The sequence below is a fragment of the Prosopis cineraria genome, unplaced genomic scaffold (assembly GCF_029017545.1).
Source record: "Prosopis cineraria cultivar Desert tree isolate PC_DT_omini unplaced genomic scaffold, ASM2901754v1 PC2, whole genome shotgun sequence".
NCBI lineage: Eukaryota > Viridiplantae > Streptophyta > Magnoliopsida > Fabales > Fabaceae > Prosopis > Prosopis cineraria.
The window spans coordinates 12,026,733-12,044,779 of NW_026555333.1; the positions used below are offsets into that span (position 1 = coordinate 12,026,733).

The following is an 18,047-nucleotide window of genomic DNA, read 5'->3' on the forward strand; positions in this document are numbered from 1 at the left end:
TTTTCGAAGACACTATACCGCGTTTATTTGGACCTAACATTCAGTAAGATGCCAGAAATTCAGAATTTCGTGGCGTCCTCTAATTTATCAATCGCTCGGCAGGTCAACTCATCATCATTCATCAACTTTCAATTCAATTTCCTTTTAATTTCGGATAAGATTGACTCGAGGACAGCAAAGTGTTGCTTAGCATCTAAATGAAGCTTCCCCAAGTGTCAATACCGTGTTTTTAGAACCAGAACTGTACTTTTCCCCCTGATTTAGACATGCACATGCCAAAGCCAAAACGTTTCGTTTGGATTCGCTATTAATCCATAATACCACCCCAGTACTAGCAACGCAGGAATCTTCCCCATTCAGCATCTTACTAATCCAAACAAGTTTCAGAGATCTGATACATATATACCAAGCATGTTATTCATTCAAAATCCAAATGAGGTGGCTTCCTCATTTTAAGTAAAACCAGTTTCACTACACGAGTACCAACGCATTAGTGAAGCAAACAAGTTCTGAGAGGCAATGCAATAACTATAGATGGAAACAGGGGAACCCCTCCCACCATCTGAGACACTCACTCATCCACGTTTTGATCAGCTCAATCAATAGCTAACTGATACTATATAATATGTACTAAGAAATTTTTTATGAGGACGATGGTTTGGTGATAGGGTCGTACAAAATAGGACAAATTTTTAAGGCTGACTCGATCTAAAAAGAATAAACAGAGATCAGGATCAGATCATTTACCTTGTGCAGACTAGATCGATTAAAACTAGATTTCACAAGCAGCCATTACCAATACCACATTACCACAAGTCACCAAAGGTTAAGCTATGCTATGGGCAAATAGGGAGCAAGCCACTGCTTCAAATGTGGCATAGAAGAGCAAAAGAAATGTCCACGCAATTCTTTTAGACAACGATGTGCACAAAGTTTAGCTCAGGAGGACCAAAGGTTTGTTACAGCTACCAAGTTTCTTACAAGAAATTTCAGATGCTAGAAACATCCAACCATTGCTCAATACATTGTGCATCATAACTTAATCCATCTAGATTCTCGAAGTGCTGTCCAACTCTACAAGCTAAACAAATAACCCATAACCCCACGAAGGTACGGTAGATACCTTACTGCAAGACTCCAAGGACAAAAGTATCAACAGAACACCAGCAGTCCCTTAGGATATATCTCTTTCTACGTATATATAGATGTAAATACTTCTCTCAGCAGCAATCAACCCCAGCATTAAGGATGACTCAGTGCATATGAGGACGAGGTGTGCGTGACCGGACAGGTGTCTTCGATGGACTTACCCTGCATGAAAAAAAAAAAATTGCAGAGATAAAATAAAAGATGCTTTCTCTCTTTCTTTTTTAATAAAAAATAATACAACAGTTGAAATCAAAGAGAAATATGTCAATCTGACCTTATAGGCAACGATCCCAAAATTACACCACTACAGTTCAGAGCTGCAATTGCACTTTCAGCCTGCAATATTGAGGCAAAGAACTTGAGACAACTACAAAGGAAAGGGGAAAATCAAAACTATAGTAACCCAAAATTAACCAAGAGGATAATTATGAATTTAGACATAAGCACACATTAATAAATAAAAAGCATTATGGTTTTAAAATTTCAAGATATTTTAACCAACTGAATTCTCCTTGCACTACTAAATTTCATGTTACTATTTTAACCAGTCCAGGACCACAGGCATATAACTAAACCAATGTTTCAAATGCATCGCTAAATATGAGAAACCCAAATTTGAAGCTAAGTAACGCAAGAAACACCTTAATGTGTGACAGCTATATTGAATTTTATTAAAAAAAAAAAATCGGGGATAAAAAGACGTTGTAACAAAATGTGTTAAACTGAAACAACCCAAATGTACAAGCAAGTAAAGGCAAGCTCTAGTAATGCTCAAAGCACATGACTTAATGCTCAAAGCACATGAGTAAGTATCGGCCCCATCAAGGCACGGTTATATAGATGATATTAGGGTAGGAGGGAAAAGCATATTTGAATTGCAAATCTCAGTTCTATGAAAATCAATCCCTACAAATAGAATAAAAAATAAAGAACTACATTAAGTTCAAATTAAGCTCAAGTAAGCTTTTTTAGAAGACCCAATTCAAATTAAGCTGAAACCAAGAACAGTTAATCATAAAAGGATACAAAATAACGCAATTGAACCAAGAGTTATCACCACTAGATTCTTTAATTCGAATTTGTACATTATCAACGAAGCCCAATTTTCACTGTGCTTTCAATGCCAAAAATAAACTTCCACCTTACTAGAAATTTGCAAATGGACAAAGCATTGCCAAGGCATCATACTAAAACGCACTATATATTAACACTAATTAATCATCAAGCATCAACAACTGAATTCATCTATTTGGATTCCAAGTTAGAAGGGCATGGTTTGTTATCAGATCAAAATCCATCAACTGCCTCAACCTTCCTCCTCAAGTTGTTCTCATTACACCTTATGTGCCTGCCGCACTATGTCCAGCACATTCCACATTATTAACGTTTCTCTCCCATCTGCTCCTTATGGCAAGTAATTAACAAGGTAATCAAAAAAATAAATTCCCATACAATGCCCAGGTTACAGTGATCACCATGTAGTCAAACTCCATGAAATCAGATGCAAAATGAACGATTTATCAGGTTAGAAAAAACAAACAAACAAACAATTTTTAGTTTGTAGGAAAAACTTATCATCAGAACTCAGGCTCACAGATTGGCTCCAATAACCAAATGATATTCCTTGATCAACATGGTTCATAATAGTTCGACTAGAAAATAAAATTACATGCAAGCAAATAAACATGACGGCATTTGGCTGCAACACAACTAAGGAACTCAGGTTAGATGTTTGGAACCCAAAAGAATTCAAGAAAGACACTATATTACTTAGATATAACTCAAGAAATGCGGTGCATAGGGAAAGAACACAAAAAAACAGAATAAAATGCACAGAAACAACCTTAAAAATTGGAGTAGCAAGGAAATCTCCCAAACAACTCTTAACACTGTCCAACCCCTCCTACTCTAATGATCCCCCAACAATTTCTTCTGGGCACTTGCTCTCACCCTGCCACCTGGCCCAGGAGGATATGCAACCTGATTCATGCTAAGCCAGCATCAACCCTTAACTTCCTCAAGTGCAAGAACTTTCATCATTTCTAAGGCAATCCCTCACATTAAGGGTTATGTCAGAAAAAAACTATGCAATCTAAAACTTCCAACCCTTCTACCTTGGTGGTCCTATCTTTTATATCAGTATTTGTGATGTATCAAACTGGATCATCAAATGAACTATAGAGATCCATAGTATAATAATTTGTGCCATCGAGATGCCGTGCTATGAGGATTTATTTGGGCTGTTTTCTCTTCTTCAGGAAAGAGAAGGGCTGTCATGAAGCTTCTTTCATAGTCAATGAAGAGTTAATATTTCCCATGAGGCACCAAAATACTACCCAAAGAAAAAAAACAAGAAGAAGAAGAAGAAAAGAAACAAAACAAATACCAGCAAGATGCAATAAAAGAAACAATCTAGCGAACATTGAGATGTTAATTTAAACAAGTGAGAAGAATAGTTTTCCTATTCTGTTTTCAAATGGGGAGGCTGACGGGGAGCTGATATCAGTAGTATAAACCAGAACAGCTATGAACAACAAAAATCTGATGTTTTTGGATAAGAATGCCATGAAGCGAGAGACTTATAACAGGACTTCAGTGCACCATAGTTGATTCAGCTGAACAATAAAGATCATGAGTTGGCGAGCAATTACCATCATGAACTCAACAAACGCAATTCGAGTTGAATGATGATAATCACCAAGAAGCCTCAAGCGATGGACCTAGATAAACAAAATCATAGAAAAGGTCTCATAAAAAAAGTCAGTTAAAAAACAAAGAAGCTATCTTGTTTCCATGAGAAGCTACAAACCTCTCCGCAGAGAGATTCAAAGAAGTGTTTGACATCTGCCTGAGCAACCTGCACCAAGGACAATGAAGAGAAAAAAGCAAGTCATGGACCAAGAATTTGATGCAAAAAGAACCAATCAAGGGATCCAGTAGTAGTCCTTTGCAAAATTCTATCCCAAGACTAAACCCAAAACTACCTTTTTGTCAATATTTGTGCAATAAATGGTTCTTGAACACATCTCCCGTTCATCTTCAGACTGAGAAATATAGCAACATTAGAAAGCCAAGACAGGGAAAACTCCATTAGCCCACACCGGTCAATCATACTCCCAAGTGACTATCAGAAAAGTGCTATAGAATAATAGAAGTACACATGCTAAGAAATGATAAAACCATTACCCTGGGCAAAAATGTTGGATTAACTGGTGCAATGGCAGTTTTTGAAGGCAGCACTCTCACTGGATAATATCCAAGCATAGTGCCAGATAGATTCAAAGCAGCCCTAGCACCTTCTGCAGGCACAACACCATACAATGAAATTCTAAGTCTACATCATATGTAGCGACCAAATTGGGGATGTTACCTTCATCTGTGAACTCAATGAAGGCAAAACGAAGAATGGAATTTGGATCCCCACATACTCGACAATCAACAACCTTTGTCCCAGACAAAAGGAGTCAATTCAGTAATGTTGCCAATTATTTTAAAAGAAGAAAAACACACAGTAAGCTAAACAGAAGCATTTATACCTGGCCACAGTTAAGAAAGAGAGCTGCCAGCTGCTCTTCAGTAACCTAGATGCCATCAGAGAAAAATGATCCTAAAAATGAGTGCACAGAGAAAACAGAGCAAGCTAGTTGGAATCAGAATTCAAAAGCCAGATATGATCTGTACCTGCTGATCAATATCAGACACATAAACAGTCCTTCTTATCATCTCTTCTCTTTTTTCCACATCCATTTTATGATTCACTCTTCGCTTGCCCTGATTATAGCCGTTCTTCCTCTGCAACAAGTTACAATTATATCAAGTAAAGTGATACTTTCAGGCAAAAATGAAATGTGTATGCCAGTAACATGATGCTGGGAAGTGGGAAAAAGTAGGGCAGTACTGTGAACAGTACTCAACAAATTCAAGAAAACACTTATCCTTAATTTAACCTTAAAAGTAAAATCTCTCAGGAATAGAAATTTGCTTCGTTTGGCTATGAAAATAAACTAAAACAAATGAGAAATATTCATACCCTTCTGTTAATTTGACCATTGGCATTGCCATAGTTAGCCTGTAATAGAAAATTGTTAGTGTAGCCAAATCCTCCACCACCACCTAAGATCCCATGATTCTTAGTAAGCGATGGGGGCACAAATTCTTCAGCCATAGGGTTCAACTTCGATAATAGTTCTGCCAAATCCCTCATATCCCGCTTGAAACTTTCACCATTGTCGTCTTCACCATTTCTCACCCCATTAGAAATCTGGTTAATGCCATAGCCACCATTGTTCATCACCATCTGTTGAGTCTGGACCCCATTTTCTTCAAATCCATTTCGAATCTGAGCCATCTGAGCCTTATAGTTGTTATTGGGGACTGATATGGTAGTCGAAACGATGTCTTTGTTGCTGAAGACAGCGTTCAGATTCTGATCACCATTGACGGGCTGAACATTAGTTTCTATACCATTTCCCATGGAACCAGGTTTGAGCTTCGATTTCTCCAGTTCATTAGGTACAGTTGAGTCAGAGGATACTACACGGTTTTCCAAATTGTCACCGGAAGAGCCGATTATGGCCCCAACATTCTCAGCAACAGCCATAACCGAAGAGATACTTGCAGGAAATAAAATTTTTTTTTTTTTGGGCGAAAACTCCTATAAAATTGATCAGAAAATCATCGTCAAGTGAATCAGTAAGTAGGGTCAAAACAGAAACGCAGACAAATACCCAAAACCCAAATTTCGAAAAGGAAGACATACCTGGTCTTATCTAAAAGATTTACAGTGACGCGAGATCAAACTGATCCTGAAGATCGTCTGCACACTTTAGAAACCGAATAAAAATATGTAATACAAAATGCAAAAAAAGGCGTGCAAATTGATGAGGAATGAGTAAAATAAAGGAAAAGTTTTTATCGTACTAGTTTAGTGAAGAAGACGATGATTATTCTAGAGAGCGAGGGCAGAGAGAAAAAGGAAAAGGGTATTCTTCGGATCGTCCGTTGCAGCTGCACTGCCTTTTTGGACCTTCCTCAGGACGTCCCTATTTGACGATGAACGTAGCGAAAGGCAATAACAAGTAAAAGACCCAATTTCCATCGACCCATTCTTTCAACAATTTCCGCAAATGCCCATACTTACCATACATGCATTCATTACACACCCACACATCATCCATGTAGAATCCATTCAAAATTAAGATACATTAATTTAATGATGATGAAAACGCAGGATTTTGTATTAAATGAAGTTACATGCGTGCATTTCAGGAAGGCCGATTTTAATATTTTAAATTTTATTTTTTTAAAAAAAATCTTAGATATACTGATTGTGGTAGCCTGGAAGGTATTAAATCTTAACACTTGTCAGAAAGGCTTGATCGAAAAATGGAAATTATATATGTGTGTTAAAATTGTGATTATGTTAATTAAAATAAAACTCTTTTAATAAATGAAGGTAAGTATAATTAAGATTTAAACATGGCCATGAATGATTGGCCAAAAAATGAAATATATGGTCATGAATGTATGGATATAACTGGGAACCGAACGGGGCAACTTGAGCCATTTTCTATGGGTGTTTTTTTACCCTTGCCACTTGGAAACGTTCAAACGTAAGCTCATTTTGACAAAGACTGCATATTGCACAAGGGTTTTTTAGGTTGTCACGTTGTTTATGAAAACTTTTTTTTTTTTTTACCAACAGAAAACAATTATTATGTTTTTCGAAGCCACAGAAAACAATTATTAAATTAGTAAATGTTGGGGAATTTATTGTATCGGCAATAAAATAATTTAAGGCAGAATTGTATTTATGTGACTACGAGTTCGTATATGCCTGTTTAAAATTTATGTTTATCTATACTCATTTCGTTTAAAAAATATAAGATATTTTTAAGGGGATTGAATATTCAAAAATATAAAATATTTTTAATTTTTTAAAGAATAATTATTACCTTTTTTTCAAGAGTATCTTATTGAACAAATCACTTTATATTTTTTTTGAAGTAAAACACCTTATTTAATAAATATGAAAAAATGAGATTAGTTTAATAATAAATAATTATTTTACTGAAAAATAAAATTTAATAAAAAATATTTTAAATTTTTAAATGGAGGGAGTATGCTGTTTTTAAAACGTGAAATGGCCAGTTGATGGAGACAGTCATGACCATTACTATTAATAAAGAATATAATTGAGGATGGCTTTCCAATACCGTCACCATTTGTCCAAAAAGAAAAATACTGTCACCATTGAATTTAGATGTAGTCATTATTATGATATTAAAAACTGGATTTGTTATTAAAAGCACAGATTGAAGAGTTAATAGTTAAAATAGTAGTTAAATCATAATTAAATTAAATTAATCATAATTAAATCTATCAATGTACTAATTTAATGATTTACTGGTTCAACTAAGAGGGTTGGTCCAAATTTCAATATCACAAGTCATTATAATTATAATTATTATAATTATTTTTTTATTTTAAGTTATTTCTAATATATTTTATCAGTCAAAGGAGATTTTAAAATTCATTAATTTTATTTAAAAATTGAATAAGTTTTAAATTTTTTGTATTACTCATAAGTTTTTAACTTTATTCCCGGGGAAATTGTGTGATAAAAATTTAAAAATGTAATCCTTTGTCTTTTGTTGTTCCTTTGATTATAAACAAAAAAAATTAAAAATATAACTTATAAATAAAACAAAAATTCTCATCTCTTTACTATATAAATAGGATTAGAGAGGAAGAAGTATTTAATAGAAAATCGTAGACACTTTATTGGCAGGTCATTGTTTTTTATTAACAAGCTTTGCACGAGGGGGCAGTAATTTAAATACCGATCATGCGCCCTGCCTCCCCAACGCGTTGATAAAGGGATCAATATCACATCTAAGGACTTAAATATTTAAAATTTAAAAATATTATCAAATCTAACAAGAGCTTTGTTAAATTTTGATAAACTTTCTCAAAATTCAACCATAACTTTGGTCATTTCTTTGTTAAAAATGTTTTTATATTAAAATTTGCGAAATATAAACTTTTAGAAGCAATTTCCTGAAAAAGGAAAGGCCATTGGTAGGAGAAATTGGCAACAAAATCACAAAAAATTAATAATCACATTAATAGTTTGAAGATCTTCCTGCAGCAGTTCCCAATTTAAGTTTTTGTTCGCAGAAAAATGATACGCTGGTTAATGATTCGGGGCCTCTGCGTGAGTAACTTTCAAAAACACATTTAAACCGTTTTTAAAATATGCTTTTACTAAATTTAATAAATAGTTGCATTTTTAAATGTGCTTTTATTAGATGTAAATTGAAAAATAAACACACACTTGCTCTACCTACCAAGTACCAACATGACACCATGAATTTTCCTATATTATTTTGTATTCCCTCAAGCCAAAAACAAAATTAATGTTCTCTCATATCTCAACCCGTAATATAAACTGCATGGTCTAAGGACTATGAAATATCGCTAGCAATGTAAATATATCTTTTTAATTTAACCTACAAAACAAACATAAAGCGTATAATGTCCCATAATTCATCTACTAGGAGAAGGAGGGGACGTATTTTAGAATTTTACTATTTTTACATCGATTCTATACTTTTTTTTTAATTTAGTAATCGACCTCTGTTTTTACTGTATACCAACCATCATCTCAAATCAAATCATGCTTCTTTCCACCCCACCAATTAATTCCGTTGAAACATAATCTTTCAAAACAAGCCCCAATTAGTTAGGTTATATAATACTAAATGGGTGAACAGATTTATTATTATTTTTTACAATTTCTATAATTTGTTATTTTAGAAAAATTTAAAAAAACATTAAATTGAGCCGATTCAGATTTCACATTTCCTCAGCAAAAGTGAGAAGAATGGGTTTTCCCATGAGAGGAAAGCCAACTCCTAAGCCAAGCTAGAGAAAGGGATGAGCTAAGGTACAACGTGGTCCTCGAACTCTGCTTTTGTTGGGCTCTGCGAGTCGTCTGAGGCTTGTTGTGGACACGGCCTCTTATGGTTGTCTCTGTCTCTTTCCATAATTAAACCAACCTCGCACAAACCCATTTCCCTAACAAATGAAATCACCGGTGCTGTATCTCCTACTCTAATGTAGGAGATACAGCAGAGAGGGCACAAGCCCAAATAATAAAACGGGCCCACCGACCTGATTTTAGGTGCTGCTTGGTGATGTCTCAGCCATGACCTCCGGTGGTGGACCCCAACACCTGCTAATTGCTATCCAAAATATATCATGCATTTACCTTTACAAATTATAATTATAAATAAATAGACTGCTTGTCGAGGATTCAAAGTATTGGAATAAATACACAACCATTATTACCAATTCAATAGGTTTAAATGGTACAGACCCAAAACTCGTATTGTTAAGAGGTGTGGGGGTTATAATTTTATTACGAAAAAAATTAATGTTTCATCATTTTTTTAGGTTGAGAAAATAGGACATATTTTAATTATCTCTCCAAATCCCCTCACTTTCATTTAACCAAATAAGTTAAGGGGAGGGATTTCTCCTCCTTTTCTAAACCCCTCGGAGATTTCGAGGCATGAGACCTTCTTACCCCCCGCGCGCGCGCGCGCGCTCGAGAGAGAGAGAGAGAGAGAGAGAGAGAGAGAGAGAGTTAGCAGTTCAAATGTAAATTCATAATTGATATAGGTAGTGGCAAGAAAATAGAAATGGAAGTGGAAAGAATCTGTATCCGCTCCAACGTGTCTGCTTTGTATTTTGACCAAACTCTGTGTCCTCATTTTATTAATTAATAATCTCCAAGGCAATAGAATTGCATATTTTACTAGAATGGACATACATGGAATAAAGAATAATAAAAAAATCGAGACAAAAGACAAAATATTACAAACTGTACAACGCACTCCAGGCAACTTTTTTCTTTTTTCCCTTATGGGTTTAAGCATGCATTGTTCACCTGACATCAATTTAGACCCTTGTCGTGAAATTAAAAGGCACACAACAGACAAGGCAGTGTTGGGATAATTTTGGTTCCAGATTTGATTTGACCTCATGATTCTCCTCATGCACTGCTCTAGGTGTTTAGGTCAAAATATGTGCCTCTTCATTTTTATTTTAAATATTGGAGGATGAAGATGTAAATTTGGAAGGCAAATGGCCATGGAAGCGTTGTTAAAATAGGATTTGATTTCTACCCTACAAGGCCTCCACCATGAGTCTAAACTATTTGGATAAGATTTCGATGATATAGATTAGTAAGTCGCACTTCTAAAAATTATAAAATATAAATAATCAAATCAAATAGGACGGTTCAGATTTGCGGTATTCTCTTGATTAGCGGAGAAAAGCCCCCTCTGATAAAATAAGAAGCAAGAGCCATCCATGAATCATTTCACTTTCTGTTGTGGGTGGGCGGGGGAACAAATTCTGTAAAACAACGCAAATAAAGGCGACCGTGGCTGGGTCTCACGATCTCAGTCACCCAAAATGGTTGGGGGCCATGCTACCATCCACCGCAGTCATAAAGCCGCTCATCAGCTCCAGTTAATACGTCCCTCAGCATCACTCTCACCAGTTAAATTTCCGCACTCCACAGTAGTCATCAAGCCGCCTAGATCCTATAGACCCCACAAACATGTTTCCTGAGTTTTGGTGCATACATTAACATCTCTCCAGATTCAACACATCCTTCATCTGAGGGGGGAAGAAAAAGGGGGTGGGAGAAGGAGGAGCAGAACAATCTAACCCAAAGAGCAGAGCACCGCACTATATTTCAAGGGCAGGCTACATAAAAGCTTTCAAGGTTATGAATATGTGACCTGATCGTCTTTGCAGGGCCCCAGTGGATTGATAGACTGATACTTGGCCGCAGTTTCATTTTTCTTTATTCAACAATTACGGTGTCAATCTTACTTTTCAGCGTTTCCGAAGATATCCGTGCGTTCAGATTTCACAGTAATTTCCTCCAACAACAGAAAGGGGGAAGGCCAATCGTTCATAAATAACCCCTCCAACAAGGTAAACATGAATCTGACAGCCACACTAGTACATCAATTGTCTCAAATAAGGCAAACATAAATCTCTAGAATGATTGTATGCTCATCAAACAGCCAAACTGATCTATGACAATTGACCACAACACAATTCCAGTGCTTTTTTTTTAAGGGACTAAACTCGAGTGCATCGTTAATTTCCAACAAAACAACTTAATCCAACTGCATCATCTAAACCTCGGTCCGCATTGCAACAAAATAACTAGCACTAGATATGATCCTGCTGCATCGGTGAGTTAATCAACCACTGGCTGACCGAGCCTGCAAAAAGTCACATGCTCCCTTCATAAGAAAAACGTTTGAAATAATGAAATACATGCAAAAGCAATAACTAAAGCGTCAATGAACAACTAACATTCATGGCCAACATATTCAATCGTCTTGAATTCCCTCTAACAGTGAGCTATTAGTTCAGAACAGAAAAGGAGGCCTAGAAAATAGCAGGCTTCATCTCTGATCTATCCTCTTATGAAAGCCAAAATTCACATATTCAGATTTATCTTTTACATGAGCCCCACAGTTGCATCACATTCCATACTTGAATAAAAGATTATAAACATGTGCGCTCTATTCTACAAATATTCAAATACCTGGCGTGGTGATCCAGATTGTGATCGAGACCGAGACCGTGACAGTGACCTAGGCCTAAATAATTAGAAGAATAGATCAACCACATCATAAAGTTTGATTTACAAGGCGCCACACGTAACAACCATAACTTGTATGCATTGTATACTGTACCTAGATTTGATTGGTGATGCTGATCTAGACCTAGATGGTGACCTAGAAACAGATCGCTCCAATGACCTGCTGCAGGATAAAAAGGAAAAAATTACAATAAGACAATCAACATCTGTATCACAATAGTGAGGAACAACAAAATGTGATAACTTTACCTTCTAATCCTTTTAGGACTTCTGCTTCTTCCAGGGCTTCTGCTCCGGCTTCTACTGCGGCTCCTTGCGGGACTGGCCTCATATTTCTTCACCTGCATAAAAAAGACAATTGCTTCTGTTAAAAGTTTTAACTTCATTCTAGCTATGAATGAAAACATCACACAAGCTACATGATAATTTGGATGCACAAGCACCATAAACAAATGAGAAATCATTCATATATAAGTAGAAATGTTACCCGAATAAAAGCTCTTGCCCAAGGATTTCTAAATTCAGTGTCATCAAGTTTACGAATCTGTGAAGCAGAGGGTTAGGAAGACAAATAACAGCACTCAGGGCAGCACTGAACCAAATACTATTTAATTATACATTCACTTACAGCATATTTCATGTCGTCATAATTAGTGTAGTCAACAATGCCAAATGTACCTACAAGAAAAACAACATTAAGAGTGTCAGATATACAGCACATATTATAGAATTGAATCATAACGAACTTGAATGACACAGAGAACTAAAAAAAAAAACCAATGACAACTCAATATAAAAACAAGCCATACCATAAAAAGTTAGATTTCTATTCAGGCATTTTGTTAAGATTCAGAGACATAAGAAGGGACTTTGTACTGTGCTGTTAAAAAAGCATTGAACAGCATCTTAAGTTTCATGAACTACCATTTTATAATGACCAGATAGTCGCAGAATGAATTAGCACACATACAAATTTACTCCAGCCAGTATACTAATCACTTTTGCCAACAAACTAACAGGGACTGCCAAGAATAAGAGACAAACAAGGAAAGGAAAAGGAATGTGGAGAATGACATCGTACAAACACAAATTACTATGAAGTTGTACCTTCACTATCACGTGAAACCTCAGCAAAACATACATCACCAGCTTTCCGCATATGATCCTGAAAAATGGTGTTCAACAAATAGGTAATAAGGTGATAGAAATTTGAATTTTAACTTCAGATGAGTTTGCTTGCCAAAAGACAAGTGATAAGTTTGAGAATGCAAATACCTTTAAATCCTGCCAAGATGCAGATGATGGGAGTCCACGAACAATAACTGTGATCAAACAAAAAACAGAAAACTTTTACTCCAAAGAAGGACCTTCAACCATTACACCACTTAGTGTTTTATATAAAAACAGGTATAATTGCTGTTAGACATGAAATTAAAAGGCAAAGAAAATGCATGCCAAACAATTTCTTTGAAACTGAAATACTAAATGACATGCAGAGACAATAATTTCAAAATGTTAAGCATTAAGGGGTATATTATTTCAGCAACTCCCAAATGACAGCTCTTTTTTGAAAATTGCATGACAAGTATATAACAAATTAGCATGGCACACCTCGATATTCAGAATGACGTGAGATGCCAAAACGGCTCCCACCACTGCCACCATGACCACGCCGATCACTTGATGATGGCCCCCTACCACCATGCGCAAGCTCCACCTAGAACACAAATAGATGAGAAACACATCAAGGCAAAGTACTGACCTGGAAGAGAAAGCATAGGAACAGCTCAATACCCTTAACCGACAACCATCAAAATTGTAGCCATCACGACCACGAATTGCATCTTCTGCATCTCGAGCATTGTCAAACTAGCAACCCAGCAACAAGATGATAAGAAAATGAAGATTAAAATATACATTCCGTTAATAAAGTAAAAGAGCCAAGGGAAGGCAGATACCTCAACAAAACAATAACATGGAGGTCGAGGTGGAATCTTCAACTCAATATCCAATATACGGCCATACTGTAGAAAGAATACAATGTTGACAAAACTACTTTAGTGCAGCTATCATACAAACATTTATACATAATAACAATAACAAGAATGGTTGCAGATCCATCAAAGGGAAATAAATTTATTCTCAATTTACACAAAGCAAATTAATCCCAACCCCATTCAATTAAAACAACACTGAGCAAGAAAGAAAAAAATTACATGAAATTACTAGAGAAATCAACAAGTCACAAGTTATAGTAGCATTAAGATACGTTCCAACTTCCAATTGATGAGCAAGTTGGAGAAGAAATAAAATAAAAGGAATATAATGAACATGCTCTCAAATTATATACAAGGAAAATACACATCAAACCTTGTAGAATAGATCCTCAATTTCTGACTCTCTTATATCTGAGGGCAGGTTGCCAACATAGATGGTGCGAGAAAAGCGACCACTCATATCTGATAAAATAATTTCTCCAATTCCTCTACAAGCAAGAATCGGAAACTCATAAACAAAGGGAATATAACTCACTTTCTTTAGTCATGCCTGATAATGAAATGCCTACTTATTATGATCATTACTCTAATGATTACACAAATGTAAAGGAATCCAAAACTATGAAGCAAACCAAGAGAGCAATCCTCGAGGTGAGCCGTGCTCCACAAGCTCCATTGCTCATTTGCTCCAAAGATGCTCCAAAGCTATAACAATATTGAAATAAAATTTGATCTCCCCATCCTTTCCAGAATATTAGCAGGTATAGATCTTCTGAGAGTGAGCAAGAATCTCCAATTTTTTAAAAAAATAACCAAAACTCCACCCTGAATCTCCCACTCCCTCTCTATATCCCTATGTTTGATTGCAAAGCTCATATTGGTCCAAGCGCTTGTCATCTAACATAAACAAAGCATTGGTGTCATGGGATAAGGTAATATTGACATATACTGAAGCAATTACCTTACTCAGCTCTCTTTTAACAACATTTAAAAATTAACCCACGGAAAAAGGTAATACAACCCCTACTTTGATTAGACTTTGTTAATGCAACAGAATTGTCCGGGGAAGTAGTAAGACTGCATTTCTTTCTCTAGCGTCCCTAACTGATACATTTATATAACACATCACATGCTATTAAGGTCAACAATTAGCCAAATCTACATGGAGATTCCGATTTTGATTATCTGTTGCAGCTCCGCAAAAGCCACAAATTACAAAGGAATGTCATTTGATTTAGCCATATCAAAAACATAGATTTCTGTAGATGACAGGCAACCAGATTGCTCAACCTCTACGAATTCGAAGAAATGCAAATATATAGCAGATTATTTGGAGGTTGCTCGGACAAGCGACCATATACCCGTCGCCTTTTTTCTTTATTGAACAAAAACACACTTCAAATATGGTGCAGGCAACGAAGAACTGACAACGAGTTTTAAGGCCTACGAACTACCACATGAAAGTCACAGCCTTCAGCAACTGCCAACAATAACCAATCTTTCGGACACAAATTCCACGTTAATAATTATAAAGGAGAATAACAATTCGAAACTGCCAATTCCCTTAACCCTAAGGCGACAATGGGTCATAAAAAATCAGACAAAGACGCAAGATTACGGACGAAGTGAAATAACTAGAAGAAAGCTATACCAAAGATGAAAGATTGAGTAGTTGGCCAACGAACCGAACACGTTCCTCCCCGTAGCGAACTCCGGCGGAAGATAACGTTCCCGAAGAGGACCAAGCAGAGGCAGCAAGGGTTAGGCACTCGCTAGGGTTCAACCTTCACAGTACGCGATATGGGCCTCAACTTGCTTCAAACACCTCCCAAGCCCTACCCGACGCCTTTTGCTCCAAAAATGTCCTACCCCACGTCTGGCCGCCTTTTATCCTACGCCACAACGCGACCATGAGTCCCGACAACTTTTTAGTTTTTTGCGGCAAGACCAAGAGGCCGGACAATATATGATTTTTTTTTTTAACATAATACAAATTTTAATCCTTCATAAAAATTATCAATTTAATTCTTTAAATTTAATTTTTATTATTTCAATCATTAATATTTTTTTCGGTGATCATATTAGTTTTTAAAGTTTTATGAAATAAATTAGCCGTAAGGAAAAACTAACATGTAAAAGTTAGACTGCGTGTGTGGAATATACACATGGATAAATTACTACGCATAACTGAAAACTTGATGTCCTCTTTATCGATGTGTAATTAATTTTATCTTCTAATTCTTAATTTTCCATTCTAATTTTGAATTAGGGATTTTAAAAAGTTTCGGACGCTGTACAACTTGTGTGAGAGCTTGAGAAGGTGAATTGAGGTGAGATTGTTGCATGCCACGGTGACAAAAAACTGAGGCGAGTGAACAAAAATTTAAGGCAACTCCTGGATGATATATTCCAAACACGTTGAGTTATTGCTAAACCTGGGGTGTAACTAATGTATTGGGCAAATTATCTTCCTTTTGTGAAAAAGATCCTCAAATTGAAGATCAACTTTGGAATCCTATTCAGCTTACTCTGGGAGGTCTTGAAATTTCTCACTTATTCAATGGCTCAAGTAGATGCAACTCTTCTCTGCCTTGATCACTTTTGTGAAACTTTTGGACAAACAAATGGAGAAAGAAGTTGAAAACGGCAACTCTATAAGCTTTTAGTTTGACAATTGGTCATATGAATGTTCTCCTTATTGAATTGGTTAATGAGTGGGAAGGTCTTGTGGATAAAGATGAGAAAGTTTCAAATTATATAGATCATGGTAGTAATTATGATATCTAAAAGTTTCACTCATGGTTCCAACCAAATATAGCAACTTACTTGACCATGCTTGCCCGCCCAGTGAGGAGAGAAAAGAGAATAAAAACTTTTTAAAACTATATATCAATAATTGTTTTGCTTTTAAATCTACTTATTTTTTTCCATTTGTAGGTATAAGAAGGAATACAGATAGTATATCGAAAATGATTTGAAGATGGCTAATAATGGAGAAAATCAAGTCCTTTTATGTGGTTGTTTGCTCATGGAAGAATCCACATTACGAATTGAGGCAGAGGAGAGGTATTGTGTAATGTCCACTTTGACATTACCAAAATTCATCACACAATCACAACAAACAAACGTAACTCACATTATCTATATAAGAGTTAAAACTAATAATTTTTTAAAATTAATTTTTTAAAATTTAGGATCCCATAAAAACCCTTCAAATTTATAATTTGAGCTCAAACTTAATGATTTATAAAGGTATTGAAAGTATATAAAAGTTTTATGAAGCAAAATACTTCAAAACAGGGTCAAAAAATGTTATTTTTGAGTATTTTGGTTCATGCGCCACGTCTTGTGGTCCATGCGCAGCGGCATGTGGCACGGAAAGGCAAGTTTGCTACCTATATCGTGCGCCGCGATGCACGTGTCCATGATAGCAATGCTGTCATGACAACTTTTCTAGATGAATTTTGAATGTGCGTCATTTTTGCATCCGATGTTCGATTTGATTGATTCAAGAGCCCACATGAAGCTTATTAAATAAGCTAACTAATAATATAAGTTTCAGTATGATCTGACACCGTATGAGAATTTTAGACATTCAGATGTAAAAGTCAGTTTTTAAAGCGATTTTCAAACATCAAAATACCCAAAACTCAAAACTCATACTATTAACCCATTTCGAGACTTGAACCAAGTCCAATGGACTAAAATACACTTGATTGAACACTCAAACATACAAAAACATACCAAACACAATATTTAGCCACTTAATGCCCATTTCATCTAATATGGCCAAAATACAAAATCAACACCATATACACTATTTGACCTTTATTGTCATATAATACACTACATATACATTATCACCATATAGATAAAATATTTCCTGCACTTGTATTAATATTTTAGCCCATCACCACAAAAATTGTCACATATTCACATTATATACAATATTGGGTTAAAATACATAATAACATAGTATGAAGCAAGTGCAACCAATCAAAATGATATACATTTCTAATTGACAATATATAATATCATATAACAAGTTTATGTACACCACTCAAATTAAAATTAGGCATTACTATTCGTGATGTAGCAAATTTGCTAATCCTTGCCTAATTCTTTCTCTTGCTCAGTCTCAACGGTAGAACCTATAAAATGATAACCACAGGGGGAGATAAAAATTTTAATAACTAAGATAATCT

The 18,047-nt window shown here is 35.6% G+C and overlaps 2 protein-coding genes across 8 annotated transcripts; both read right to left on the reverse strand.

The window, feature by feature from the left end:
• Positions 1–906: 906 nt before the first annotated feature.
• On the reverse strand, positions 907–6,229 carry LOC129303146 (polyadenylate-binding protein-interacting protein 12-like). Of its 4 annotated transcripts, none has more exons than XM_054942248.1 (12): positions 6,070–6,229; positions 5,909–5,965; positions 5,180–5,803; positions 4,831–4,941; positions 4,686–4,730; positions 4,520–4,592; positions 4,336–4,448; positions 4,134–4,193; positions 3,959–4,006; positions 3,801–3,869; positions 1,424–1,485; positions 907–1,311 (listed from the first exon to the last, which is right to left on the reverse strand). In XM_054942248.1, exons 3-12 carry the CDS (start codon positions 5,747–5,749, stop codon positions 1,254–1,256), a joined length of 1,209 nt encoding a protein of 402 aa, XP_054798223.1. In that variant the 5' UTR covers positions 5,750–5,803; positions 5,909–5,965; positions 6,070–6,229; the 3' UTR covers positions 907–1,253. The 4 variants fall into 4 exon arrangements, with proteins under 4 accessions (XP_054798223.1, XP_054798224.1, XP_054798225.1 ...); XM_054942249.1 differs by having other exon boundaries at positions 5,909–5,972; positions 6,070–6,225; XM_054942250.1 differs by having other exon boundaries at positions 5,909–5,954; positions 6,070–6,210.
• A 4,894-nt stretch (positions 6,230–11,123) lies between these two features.
• On the reverse strand, positions 11,124–15,713 carry LOC129303033 (serine/arginine-rich splicing factor SR34A). Of its 4 annotated transcripts, none has more exons than XM_054942031.1 (14): positions 15,494–15,713; positions 14,475–14,547; positions 14,216–14,330; positions 13,804–13,869; positions 13,640–13,714; positions 13,457–13,562; positions 13,121–13,167; positions 12,953–13,010; positions 12,474–12,523; positions 12,333–12,389; positions 12,095–12,186; positions 11,940–12,008; positions 11,789–11,843; positions 11,124–11,459 (listed from the first exon to the last, which is right to left on the reverse strand). In XM_054942031.1, the coding sequence occupies exons 3-14, from the start codon at positions 14,300–14,302 to the stop codon at positions 11,439–11,441; spliced, it is 783 nt and encodes a 260-aa protein (XP_054798006.1). In that variant the 5' UTR covers positions 14,303–14,330; positions 14,475–14,547; positions 15,494–15,713; the 3' UTR covers positions 11,124–11,438. The 4 variants fall into 4 exon arrangements, with proteins under 4 accessions (XP_054798006.1, XP_054798007.1, XP_054798004.1 ...); XM_054942032.1 differs by having other exon boundaries at positions 11,940–12,005; positions 14,475–14,739; XM_054942029.1 differs by having other exon boundaries at positions 14,475–14,739.
• Between the last annotated feature and the right edge of the window lie 2,334 nt (positions 15,714–18,047).